This window comes from Mytilus edulis, chromosome 4, assembly GCF_963676685.1.
Source record: "Mytilus edulis chromosome 4, xbMytEdul2.2, whole genome shotgun sequence".
Lineage (NCBI taxonomy): Eukaryota > Metazoa > Mollusca > Bivalvia > Mytilida > Mytilidae > Mytilus > Mytilus edulis.
In genome coordinates this window covers 22,011,102-22,025,183 of record NC_092347.1, presented here as the reverse complement: position 1 = coordinate 22,025,183, position 14,082 = coordinate 22,011,102, and the positions used below count along the sequence as shown (strand labels likewise).

The 14,082-nt window shown below is 30.0% G+C and overlaps 1 protein-coding gene across 39 annotated transcripts in view; it reads right to left on the bottom strand.

Moving 5' to 3' along the window:
• The window catches only part of LOC139519209 (cilia- and flagella-associated protein 46-like), an 85,866-nt gene that overhangs the window by 36,057 nt on the left and 35,727 nt on the right, over positions 1–14,082 (bottom strand). For 19 of the 39 annotated variants that reach the window (XM_071311126.1, XM_071311131.1, XM_071311113.1 and 16 more), the window contains 13 exons: positions 12,828–12,851; positions 11,438–11,545; positions 10,846–11,005; positions 10,017–10,046; positions 8,788–8,805; positions 6,979–7,176; positions 5,229–5,398; positions 4,629–4,835; positions 3,628–3,696; positions 2,613–2,761; positions 2,099–2,197; positions 743–902; positions 45–143 (listed from right to left, as the gene is read on the bottom strand). In XM_071311126.1, the coding sequence (XP_071167227.1) occupies positions 45–143; positions 743–902; positions 2,099–2,197; positions 2,613–2,761; positions 3,628–3,696; positions 4,629–4,835; positions 5,229–5,398; positions 6,979–7,176; positions 8,788–8,805; positions 10,017–10,046; positions 10,846–11,005; positions 11,438–11,545; positions 12,828–12,851 (1,491 nt within the window). Of the gene's footprint in view, positions 1–44; positions 144–742; positions 903–2,098; positions 2,198–2,612; positions 2,762–3,627; positions 3,697–4,628; positions 4,836–5,228; positions 5,399–6,978; positions 7,177–8,787; positions 8,806–10,016; positions 10,047–10,845; positions 11,006–11,437; positions 11,546–12,827; positions 12,852–13,523; positions 13,539–14,082 lie in introns of all 39 variants that reach the window. The other 20 variants (XM_071311128.1, XM_071311146.1, XM_071311114.1 and 17 more) reach the window with 6 other exon arrangements.

The window sequence follows — 14,082 nt, the reverse complement described above, 5'->3', positions numbered from 1 at the left end:
TTAATGAAAGATTTTTTTATCGATTACTAGTATTTTATAATTACCTGTCTAATAAGTAGTTCTGCCGTGTCTGTCCATACCTCTCTGTAAGTAATGATACTCAATACCTTGCCAAGATGGGATTCAATCACTTGGTCTTCAACCTGAAATACATAATATTTAATACATACATAATATTTCATATAAAATTCATCTGAGGTATAAACAGAATGATAGTGGTAAATCTTTGTCAGGATTTACTTATGGTCTTCCAGATATATCAACTAGGAAACATGGTTTGGAACACTTCACAAGTTATATAAACTTTAACTAACAGAATCTCAGTCCTTCTGGGAGCCCTTTTTTTACTATTTAATCCACAAATCTAACAGGCAATGTTTAAAACTGAACGTATATAAAAATAAGGAGATGTTGTATGATTGCCAATTAGACAACTATGCACTGAACTTCAGATGAAGTGGATGTAAGTTATTATAGGCAACTCTACAGCCATAAACAATGAGAAAAACCCATACAATATAGTTAGCTATCAAACGTCCCAACATGAAAGCTTTTAAACAATTCCAATGACCATGGGACAGGAACATAAGGATGTGGCAGTGTTGCACATGTTTGTGAGCACTCAACCCTTACCCTAACATGAAAGTTTGCAACATGATATTGTCTATTTGCAGGTAGTAAGTGTTCTTAGAAAATAAACTGTGGGTCAACCAGGTGTAAAACTGGTAATATTTTGTTTTACCTTACTAACGGCAGCACTTGATGGGGCAGTTCTAGGCTGAGGTGTCTTCTTCTGATTGTGTGCCTCTTCTTTCAATCTAGCTAAAGATTCTTTCACTCTCATTTCCTCCCTTGCTACCTGTATCTGTTTCTCTTTCCATAAAGCTATTTCATCTCTTGATCTATAAATAAACAGTGATATCTCTTGATCTATAAATAAACAGTGATATCTCTTGATCTATAAATAAACAGTGATATCTATAGATCTATAAATAAACAGTAATATCTATAGATCTATAAAGAAACAGTGATATCTCTTGATCTATAAATAAACAGTGATATCTATAGATCTATAAATAAACAGTGATATCTATAGATCTATAAATAAACAGTGATATCTCTTGATCTATAAATAAACAGTGATATCTATAGATCTATAAATAAACAGTGATGTCTCTTTATCTATAAATAAACAGTGATATCTCTTGATTTATAAATAAACAGTGATATCTCTTGATCTATAAATAAACAGTGATATCTCTTGATCTATAAAGAAACAGTGATATCTCTTGATCTATAAAGAAACAGTGATATCTCTTGATCTATAAATAAACAGTGATATCTATAAATCTATAAATAAACAGTGATATCTATAGATCTATAAATAAACAGTGATATCTCTTGATCTATAAATAAACAGTGATATCTATAGATCTATAAATAAACAGTGATATCTCTTTATCTATAAATAAACAGTGATATCTCTTGATTTATAAATAAATAGTGATATCTCTTGATCTATAAATAAACAGTGATATCTCTTGATCTATAAATAAACAGTGATATCTCTTGATCTATAAAGAAACAGTGATATCTCTTGATCTATAAATAAACAGTGATATCTATAGATCTATAAATAAACAGTGATATCTATAGATCTATAAATAAACAGTGATATCTCTTGATCTATAAATAAACAGTGATATCTATAGATCTATAAATAAACAGTGATATCTCTTTATCTATAAATAAACAGTGATAGCTCTTGATTTATAAATAAATAGTGATATCTCTTGATCTATAAATAAACAGTGATATCTATAGATTCTTATCATACTAATAGCTACTGAAATTGTTATACTAAACTCCTATAACAGCTGTTCCTTTAAGTTCTGCATATTTTATAACATTTTTCCAACTTGTGTAAGGGTATCATACAGGTTATAATAATCTTTCATGGAAATCATTTTAAAAAGATTGTTTTTACACTTAATACTTTAGAATGATCAACTTTATCATAAGTCTGAAATCAACCATTATAACTTAATTTGAAATTGTAACTTAATATTTGTTCATACTAATTGTCCAAATAACTTACAGAGCTTGGTCATCTTCATTCAGTAATACAGGTCCTGCTAACTTTTCATGGAAACTATAACCATTCTTAAGATTCAACTCTAAACAGATCTCACTGGCCCTGGAAACAGTAAAAGTCTAATTAATTTAATGAAAAATACTTCACTCTGATTATTACTATAAAATAATAATTTGCGAAGAAACAAGAGAATTGTGGAATTGAAACTTTTGAACCTTAAATAATCAAGAACCTCCAACATGTCAATGAGAACTTTTTTAGTTATGGTAAATTTGAGATGTCATGTAAACATGAAAATTTAGACAGACTGCAATATACTTATCATTTTTAAATATATTGTGAATAAGCATATAAAATTCTTTATTTATTAAATTTCAAAAAAATATTCCACAAATTCAATATCACATGTATAGCTTCATAACTGAAAAGGAATTATTCAAACTACATTTGGAACTCTTGATTATTGTATCAATTTTTTTGTAAATGAGTTTTGAATTGCAGGTGATAGTATCCATACCTTGAGTGGACCAACACATAGAGTGGATTATTCTTTAAGAGGTTTCTGGATAGGATATCACATGTGACTAAGATTGGGAAAGTCAGATGGTTGTATCCTATACCTCTTAGTCTCACTAACAACTGGTCAAGGTAGTACATTGTCAACATCTGTGAAGATAAAAGATAAAACAAATAGTCTAAATAATGAACAGGGTCAAAACTTGTAACAATTCACTAATATTAGAGGTCATTGGATTTTCTTCGAAAGATTCAATCAATAAATATCAGTAATATTCATGATATTGAAACATAAATTTTATTATACTTCACGTTAAAATGCCATATTTTGATTGGTTAATACTAGGGTGTTAATTTACTAAATCACATGGCTGAGCGGGTGACAATTTTTTTGAATGTCACCCTCTAGTCTAGACCAATCAAAAATCAATAATTTAAAGGACAATGAATTGAATTTACATCAAGTTATTAAAAACAATGCTTAAGTTCTACATTTTGGCTCAGATTCTATTATTTGACTGTCAAAATAAAAAAATAAAACATCTTGCTTCACTTTTGTTGTTTTTTCTAATACCTGTAACGTAGTTATGTATGTGACATCATAGAAAATACTCTTAAATAAAATTCATCTGTAAAAGGCAATAATTATAGGACATTCAGTATAATAAATTGAATAACACATAGCTGAGAGGGTGATAGAGCAATTGGTACTCCTTGAAAAAGCATTGCCAAACTTGGCTTTGCCACGGTTGACAATGTTTTCTCGGGGTAACAATCTCCTCTATCACCCTCTCAGCTATGTGTTATTTATATAATGTTACATTTCATGAAACTGATAACAGCCATCACATGTTCTAAGTCTTCCATAGAGATATTGATAAATTGAATATTAAACAATCTTTCACAAAGTTGCCTATATAAAAATCAGGAGATGTGGCACATGTAACTGAATGATGTAGAAGTTAACATTTATGGGTACCTGTACAGCCTTCAACAATTTCTGACATTATACTTACAGGTTTGACAATAGTAGTATTATTAATTCCTGAGGTCTTCATCAAATCATGATTAAATGCTTCCATTACCTACAAAAATAACACATTAAATAACTAATCATTTGTTCTTGAAAGAATTTTTCAAAACAATATTGTAGAATTGAGAATGGAAATGGGGAATGTGCCAAAGAGACAACAACCCGACCATAGAGCAGACAACAGCAGAAGGTCACCAACAGGTCTTCAATGCAACGAGAAATTCTCGCACCCGGAGGCATCCTTCAGCTGGCCCCTAAACAGATATATACTGTTTCAGTGATAATGAACACCATACTAAACTCCAAATTGTACACAAGAAACTAAAAGTTAAAATAATACAAGACTAACAAAGGTCAGAGGCTCCTGACTTGGGACAGGTGCAAAAATGCGGCGGGGTTAAACATGTTTGTGAGATCTCAACCCTCCCCCTATACCTCTAGCCAATGCAGAAAAGTAAATGTGTGTAACTTTATATATGATTTACTACAGTTCCCTTGTTTTAATTGGTTTCAACTAACATGTCATCTTTTGCTTGGATCATATCTTTAAATATGTTTTATGGTAGTATTAATGCTTGTTTTCTTTAGTTTCAGTGAAAACTGGAAAAATGGTAAAACAACTTGTTTAGTTTTGTTCATAATTTATTTTTTATACTCCTGTTAGAGTCGCATGTAAATAAATGTCATCAACATGTATAAGGAATTTAAACTTGTGTAAAGGCTAGATATCATCTTGAACTTGCATTCAAGTATTAGAGTCTCTTTAAATTGGAAACTTTATATAAAAATCAGCAATAAACACACTATTCTTTGCAATATAACATGTAATACTATTATTTGGAGACTTCTGTCTGTAAGTTCATGGTTTACAGTCAGAGCCATTGGTAACAACATAAAACAATTGCAGTGCCAGGAAATTTTGGTTTGAACAGTTCACCTTTATTGCCTTATAATGGAGATAACAGCTTTATATTTGTTTCTTACCTCTTCTGGTATATCATATATAGACCATTCCTCTACTGTTGATGGTAAAATATCTAGAGGTCCCTTCCTCTTAGGTTTCTCCTTTGGTGGAGCTGCCTCTTTCTCTTTACCTCCTTTCTTGCCTTTAGCTGACATAGCTTTGGGATCCTGGGCAGGAGGATTTTTGGCTATTTCTTTGATCACTGGGCCTGTCTGACTAACTGTAACCTACAGATAATAAAAAGTGATAAAAAAATATTATTGCAAATCCTCTCAGCTCACCAATTAAACACAGAGAATACAGAACTAGTGTCCTGATTGGTCTTGTTCTATCTTCTGGTCATTCATACCTGCTCTAATGTAAGGATGTAGTTCAGTGATTGTCTTTGGTTCATGTCTGCCAAATTTCAAATTTAGTAAATGTTTTTTTTTATATAAATAAGGCCATTAGTTCACATTTTTTATGTCATGAAGTTTTACAGTTGACGATATGGTATTGGTTTTTCTCATTGCTGAAGGCTGTATGGTGGCTATAATTGCTAACATCAACCTTATTTGAAATCTGAGGGATGTCTTAGTCTTGTCAACTTGGCCAGTAAGGTATATACTTGTTAATCTTACCTGTAACAATCTAAGTATGTATGTCTGAGCCATTAGTAGATAATCTTTATAACATGGAGAGTCATGGCCAGCTAACTCGGCTAGTAAGATGTGTGTCCTTATCAAACTATCTATTTGTCTGACATCCTCAAGGTCATTGACAGTCAAAGCTGTGTTAGCTGGTAAAACACCTGAAACATTTAAAACAGATGCATATTTATGTAAAATCAAAGAGCAGATTGCTCTGAGGGATACGATTGCCATTGTTTCATTGACAGATGTATGCATGTAGCTGGATAATATTATTTTCAAAACTAATTCAAATGACAAACAGACATGTAAAATAGTTACAAAATAGCAAAACCCGGAAAAAAGTGTATGAACAATGTAATTAGGTCTATTGTGTTTTATTTTTGTACTATCAATACCAAGTTTACTTTCCACAGCAGTCACTGACTGACTCAGAGTGAGAGATGTCAGAGAAGGTATTTTATTTCACTCATTGGTTATCATATTTTATTACGTGTCTGTTAGCGATGCGCCGACGTATAGTCATCAATGTGCTGATGAATCGTCGTATGAATATGATGTAGATGTAGATTTCAATTCGTATCTTATCACCTTTTTTCCTATGTTAATTCTAGGAGGAACCCCATTCCTAACTCTTTAAATATTTAATTTCCTTTGGGTCAGTCATCATGGCTCCTTTCCGTACACATTTATCGGTTTAAATTGCATTTGGTTTCAATATAATACGACGTTTATTGACAGAACGAGCTAATACTCGACGTCTTGTTTATATTCAGAATTCACGGAAGTTACTGCCGGAAGGGAGACAACTCGAAACGATAATATGGAAGACTCCATTTCGCCTGCAGGGGTGTTCTACGATGTGGAATATATTTATTTTAATCTAAATGATGCATATGATTTTAAATTGTGCAACAACAATAACCCTCAATAGCAGACATACATAGAAAAGATCCCACGAGTTATAAATTAATTAATTGAGTAGGGAATCCAGAGCATTCAATCTAAAACCCCTTAAAGTCAAGAAAATGCGCATAATTTCCAAATCAAACCCTGGGGAAGATATATTAAATGCTTTTTAAACGACCTAGATGGTTCTCAATTTCTTTATGGAAGTACAATCTCAAATATCAGTTTCAAAACGGTAACATATAAGAAACACTCCACTTCAGTTTTTATATAACAGAAATAGATTTATCGGTATTCAGAGAACTCTCGCATTTAATCAAAACTGGGAATTCCCTCTGACGTGTTTCTAAATTTATAACTACACTAAATATAAATACTGCTTAATTCTGATTTTCCGTGTTGTTAAAAACACGCATCGAAGTCAAGGGAATTATCAAACATGAAGATTATGAAAAGAACATTAAAGGAAAGTTGATTAAGTTCAATCCCTTTGTTTGTTTTTACCTTTTTAAGCAAGACAATCATAAGAATCTGAGATATTCCTTAATGTTTAGAATAAAACGATTGACGTGAGGGAAATTGCTCTGAGCCACCGGTATAAGTCTACAGATTGCTTGAAAGCAATCGTATCCCAAAAAATCAATCAAAGGTGAAGGCAAATACACAGGCAGTTTTGAAGTTAAATTAAAGACGTTAGTACTCTATACCGTATTTAGCTGTGTATATTACTCAGTTGTGAAAAAAAGGTAAAAAGTGTGTACTGTACACACTAAAAGACGGTAATCAACATTGGATATTCATATTTTATTTCCAGTCTCATTTTGATCCTTACCAATGATAGCCTGTTTGGTGACTGGGATAATACCCTCATGATTAAGTTCACTATCACTATCACTAGTGATACTCCTTGTATCTGAGCCAGTTCCATCTCCTACTTTCTTAACCTCCTCCTGGGTAGGAACTGGGGTGGCAGCACCACGACTCTTGGCAGAACTCCTTCCTTTTGGTTTTCCTTTATCACCTTTCTTACCTGAAAAATGCAAGTACAATTCTCTTTAATTGTCAGTAATTTGAAAGTCTTTTTTTTTTATTTTACATCTTACAAAATATATGCAAAATATACACAAGACTTTGAGTCATAATACTTAACAACCATTCCATGTCTCTTTACGATTTATTAGTTAAATCAGTAACATTTGCTATAGGCTAGCATTACGCTGAATATTGTAAATAATTGATCTCTTATAATAAGTGTAAAATATATCTTAAATTTTGTATATCAACACTGATTGTGCACATATATTGAAAAGGCTAAGAATAATCTCATCTCTACCAGCTCCAGCAAAAGCAATGGGATGCTATTTATAGATTGAAAATGTTCTAATTAAATCTATATCATTTTTTTTTTTATATAATCCATAGAATCACATGATAATTATATTTAAAAAAAAAGCAAAATGACAACACAATTTTGGTTGCTTTTTAACAACCAATTGCCCTTTATACTCTATGAATTCATGAAACTTTATGCTGCAATGATCAAAAAGCTGGCATGCAGTTATTGGAAAATATCACAATATCACAAGAAAGTCAAAAATGAATCCTGATAAATATGCTGCATTTTTAAAGTTAAAACATCAACACAGTCTTGCAACACTTTATAATGAATGGTAAACAACTCTGACATACTGTAGCCATGATCCTTTCAAACTCATCAGCCATTTTGACATTCGTTTTTAGCATGATTAAAGTATTCAGTTACAAAAGACGGAAAACTTCATCTAATATTATGAATTAATGTCTTACTTTGTCTTTAATCCAATATTAATTTATCAAAATATCAAACTAAGATCTGATTGAGTAACATTAAAAAAAAAATTGAATGAGCACATTGTAACACATTATGCATCTTCACTTGAACATAAGGCATTTTTTTTTAAATAGCCCTGGATTTTGAACAAAGATGATTTTTGCTTGACAAAAACAACTCTACACTCAAGCGACATATAAACAATCATTACCAAATACTACACTCTTTTCTGAAAGATAATATAGAAAACTCTCTTTAGCAAAAATATTACAATTTACATACAAGATTGTCTCAGTTAAAACATATTTTGTTTATGTTGGAATATATTTCTTGAAAATAACTATGAATACACCAATATGCATAAAATTATACTGTATGTATAAAACACAATATTTCATTATTCAACATATGTCATAATATACAAACACCCAAAAATAGTTCTAGGTAGGGATTTGTGTTTGTGTTTATAAAATACTTTTGGAAGTGCAATACTATATATAATATTTACTGTAGATACGACAAGTGCATGTTTTGATTTAAAATACTCATGGTGCACAAATCCATTAGTTACTGAGGGTTAGGATTGACAGATACAAAGTGAGGTCAATCAATGGACAAAACAATAAATATACCCAACTCCCCGCTTCTCTAAGCTTAGGCATCAAATATTAAATAAATATTCGAAAATAAAGCATAAAACTTTGACCTTTGACTTTTGTAGAAGCCTGATCAAACTTTTAAGTGAAAAGGTTTACATTTTGAGGATATTGTGAGAAGTAGGGTTCAAGTCCATATAATGAATATAAATACTGTATACAACACAATATTCACCTTTCATTTTACCCATTCCTAAAGATATGAAGAAAAAAACAACAGTTCATAAATAAGTTCTTTAGATATGCTTTTGCTAAAAGTTATTTTATACCCAAAGTTACTATTTAGGTATATAAATACATGTACAAGTATATAAATTGTCACTGCTTGCACCTTGATGCAAGATTTCACTTAATCAAATTTTATGCAAAACCTCATGAACGAGAACTTTAATAAAATTATCAAATCAAGTAGAAACTTTAAATTGTAGCTGAACTGCAAACTGCAAGAATTTCTTCCGCAAAATAGCAACTTTTTATTGAAACTCTTAGAAGTTCAAATCAAATCAGCTTGTAAAATCTTGCTTTAAATAGCTAAGAAAAATCACAGAAGGAAGTACAAAACACACACTGATAAGCATTCTTGTTAAAAACTTTAAAAACAAATTAAAGATTTTATAAACCTTTCATTTGATTTATTTATTTTTTATAATTGATCAAACTTTGCATGGCATGATAAAAGAAAAGCAAGCAGAAATGTATTTCTTATACATGTACTACAAATAAAAAATATAAATACTGTGGATTCATTTATTTTTGTGGGTATTAAATCTAATGCTTTCTTCAAAAATAGGTCAAACTGATCTACTCTTACTGAATGTTGACCTCTTGACTAATATATCAATAATACTGTAAATTTGAACCAAAATAAGTTCAGCATGGAAAGTAGCTATCTTTTTATGGTAAGGGTAGTAATCTATACAACTATAGCTACCTATAAGAGTAGAGACTACTGTATATAATTTTTTATATTTTGGTTAAAAATGTTCGGACAGGCTAAAAGATGTGTCTAGTATAACATGTAAACATGCACTACAAATTCACTGGAAATTACTTTTGTTTCAATAAATATGTGAAAATATAATAATTTCACTGATCTGCTAAATAAATCACCAACTAAAAATAAAAAAGTAACTTATACCCTCAGATATGTAGTGCCAAATTGTATGAGAAAAAATTTTGGATGGATTGCAAATGTAATCATAGGAATTACTTGTGCATGATGCTATCAACAGAAGAAATGCTACATCTCTGTCTTGCCATCCATTTCATCACAGATAAGATCAAAATTGGAAAAAATGGAAAAAGAAGTGATGTGGTGTTTCCAGCTAATAAAGTGCTTTAAGATAAAGAAGTATAGAGATCTAGTGGCAACTACAGTATGTATGTGTGTGCTTGTGTGTATACCTTTTCTCCTGTCTGCACCAGCTGATTTTCCTGTGAGGTAAATATTACATATATAAATGTGTACGACACATAAAGTCATAGTATTAAACATAACAAATGTTAATAAATGTAATAAAAAACTTCTGAAACTGGAAAAAAGTCAGGGTTGCATCTATTTATCAATATTTTAATGAAATATAAGGGAGATTAAAAGCCATATTTTTAATGCTACCCTGTATTTACTAGAAAAACTGCAGTGAATTTTTCACAATCTTGTGTTAAAATTCATATATGTCCTCTTGAAATAGAAAATGGAGTTAGTCTTAAAATCGGTTATTATCTTGCAGTGCACTTCTTAAATGCAACCATGAAAATTGAACATTTTCAGATACTATAATGGAAACCTACTAGCACTATGAAATCATGCTATCTTTTTAATCTTTTAAAAAAACATGCACAAAAAGTGGTTATGGAATATTAGCATGCAAATATTTCGTTCTGATAGATGGAAACATGCACACACATGACAAAAGGTTGCATTTTTGGCAACATTTATATCTTCCAATCAATTAACAAAATAAAATTGAATTCCTAATATTCAACTCAAAAATTAATATACTATGGTTTACACTCAGTTTCAAGATTCAAATACAGATTGCCAAAAAACATGAAGGCTATAGACAGTTAATCCATTATTTTAATCTCAGAAAATGTGTCTCCCATAAATTTTGGTTTCAAGTAACAACAAGAACTATAATTAAAATTTATGCTTGCCATCTATAACAAAACCCAACAAAAAATACATATAACATTATACTCTAGCAAGAAATATCTATGTAGAGTTTTCTACCTTGTTCTTTCTTTAGATCTGTTTCTGTTTTCATATTAAGAATAATATCAACAGCCCATTCTATTTGATCAATGGCATCCTGTAGTGGGAACTCATTGCTGTACAACCACTGTCCAAACTCTATCAATAAGTCAACCTTCAACCATTCGTTACTGGGGCTCTGTGAAAACAAATCAAATATAGAGTACTAAAGGTTGCCTTAAACTTGCAGAAAGGTGATAGTTTTGTTTGCTTCCTGTTGAAGGCCTCACTGTGACATTGAAATGAAGAATTTTTTTTATTTGCATGTAATGATTTTGTTTCATGGTTAAATCAGCAATATTCTTTGTTTTTCTTTTATACAAGGTGTCATCAGATGGAGAACTAAGTATTGTGTAAAGTATGCAAAAGAAGGTAAAACTTCTGCTGTCATTACTCTCATATGGAAATGCCAGATTCTCACTCTCAAACAAATTAAAAAAAATCATAAAACATCATTTTGCCAGAAAAAAAATTTAGGAGGAGTGGGAGATGGTAAAAATTACTTAGTAAAATTTGATTTAAAAATTGATTAAATGCACAAAATAACCTTACTACTTCAGCTTTAACTTACATTGAGAGCTTCAATGGCAGCTTGGTAAGATATAAGTTGTTCCAATGTTTCTTTAGAACTCAATGCCACTCTTCTCCACATGTGTGCCACATAATCTTCACTTTCATCCTATAAAAACAACAAGCATATAGGTTTTGTTCTGTGGAATATTATAAGTATAAATCAACATACATCTGATTATATATATTATTATATAAAGCTGTGCAGTAAAAAAAAAAATATTTACTATTATCAATCTAACATTCTAATCAAAGTTGATTTATTGATCAGAGAAGTTTGTCAGATATCAAAGTTATTTTTTCTAGAAAAGTATGATTATTATGAAGCTGATGAAAACTCCTCACTGTCTTTCAGAATTGGCATTTATAGCAGCTTTAACCAATTTTTTATTCTTTATTGTTTATCAACTTAAAAAAAAAAGATTCAAAAAGTAAAGTTACTGAAATCAGTTTAAAAGCAATCTATATTGCTATATGTCACAACATTTTGATATTTATAAGAAATATACATACTTCTTTCGTCCTATTTTCCAGTAATTCATGGTTTTTGATTTATCAATCATATAGTTAATAACTTTTATCAGTTTTTCATCATAATTATCTTTTATTGTTTTGTTTCTTTTCATTTCATTTCTTAATTTCAATGCTTTTAATTGCTAGTGCTGATTCATTTTCTGCACTTTACACACCCTACTAAGCCTTGTTCACTCTCTAAGAGGAATGGAATCACATTCAAGACAATTACAGACAACATAAGCTACATGATGTGTAATAATTCATTCTGCTAATTTGTGTCACTGCACACATTTTATATCTATACTAAAACAATTTGATGACTATACATTCTAATCAATGTCATGCAGATGTTTGGGTGATAAAACACATTACCTGGTCCTATCAGCGTGAAATAGAAAATAACAAACTTACACCTGGGTAACAGTCAAATCTGCTGATACTGGGATACATATGTACAAGGAAATTCAGACCAATATTGGTTTGTTTCTTCATTTTGAAAGCTTTGGAATCATTCACTTTTTATTTTGCAATTTGATACATATAAAAGTTTGTTTGATATCTGTATGAATTTTCTGCAATTCACAGAACCTTTCAGTGTTCAAAAATTATTGGGCTCCAGTAAAATGTTGAGGAACAGCAAGTTTGACTGTAATAAGCTTTCACATGTGTCATGTACACACGAATTCTGTTTCACTCTTGAAAAGTTATTTTTTCACAGAAATAAAATCGTTTAATGATTTTATTTAAAATATTCATATTTGAAAGTGATATATTTTTCAAATTTTTATCACAAGATATATGTAATCTATTCAGCAATGAAACAAAATTCTGTGTGAAGATTTTCTACCTTTTTATCTAAATTACAATTATCAAACCTTATTGACATGTTTCAATCCATCCTTTATAAAAATTAAACAAAATAACATGTTTTATAAATTAGGAATTTATTCCCCAGGTAGTTCATCAAATTCCTGTCATGATTTGAAAAAAAATATTTGCAGCTTGCCTTCCACTTAAAGTTAACCGTTGGTAGATTTAACTTTGGTATATTCATGCACATTTTTACATATTTTATTTTTCGAAAGTGCACTAAGGACAAATATACATTAAACATAGGGATTCAGAATTTAGAAAAACCTATATTTTTCTATGAAGATAATTATGGTATTTCAAAGTGATTTTTTTTAGTAGAATGGAAAACTTTCGAGTGGAGATCATAAACAACCTTATTTCTATTTTAGATCCAAAATGCCTGATAAATCCCTTTCACATTAAACAGCAAACTGTATAACAATTTATTAAAATAAACTATACAACAATAAATACATGCCAAATTTAAAAAAAAAAAAAATTCTAAATGAATATTTGAGAACAAAATGACTTAACTATGTAACTGTTACAGAAATAAATAAAAGGAACCCAGAAAGGCATAAATTCTATTAGATAGATGTAAAATATTCTTAAAGCATCTGCTAATGTGAGAAATAATCCCTTAAACAGACTCATATAAAATTTATGCCTGAAAACAACTTTAACTGAAAAATAATATGTTGAAAATTATGTTGTCTCACTTTTGTTCCATGAAGCTAAATTTGGATAAATAAAATATCTATGGTAATACTACTGATAGAATTAAATTATAAAAGCCATTGTTATGTCAAAGCAAAACTAGATGTAAATCTGATAATATAATGTCATCAATTTCTTCTAATGTGTCTGTTTTGATTATACAGTTCTAAATATTACCAATTAGCTTTAATAAAGCAATTAAGTACTTGCACAATCTATGCATTGAAACTGGGCGTTTTTATGGAATAAGTAAAAATAGTAGAATGTGTGTTATGTGTGATATAAATGTAGTTGGGGATGAATTTCATTTTATTCTACAATGTACAAATTATAGTGATATACGTAAGAAGTTTATCAAGAAATATTATTGGACTAGACCATCAACTTATAAATTAGTACAATTACTTTCTGTTGAAAACACTAAGGAACTCTGTAATTTAGGAAAGTACTTACTCTATGCATTTAAGTGCAGGAATAATATTTAAGACACATGTATATTATATGTAGTCTGAAACTCACAAACTGTATAATATGTAACTGATATTTCTGACGTGTATTATT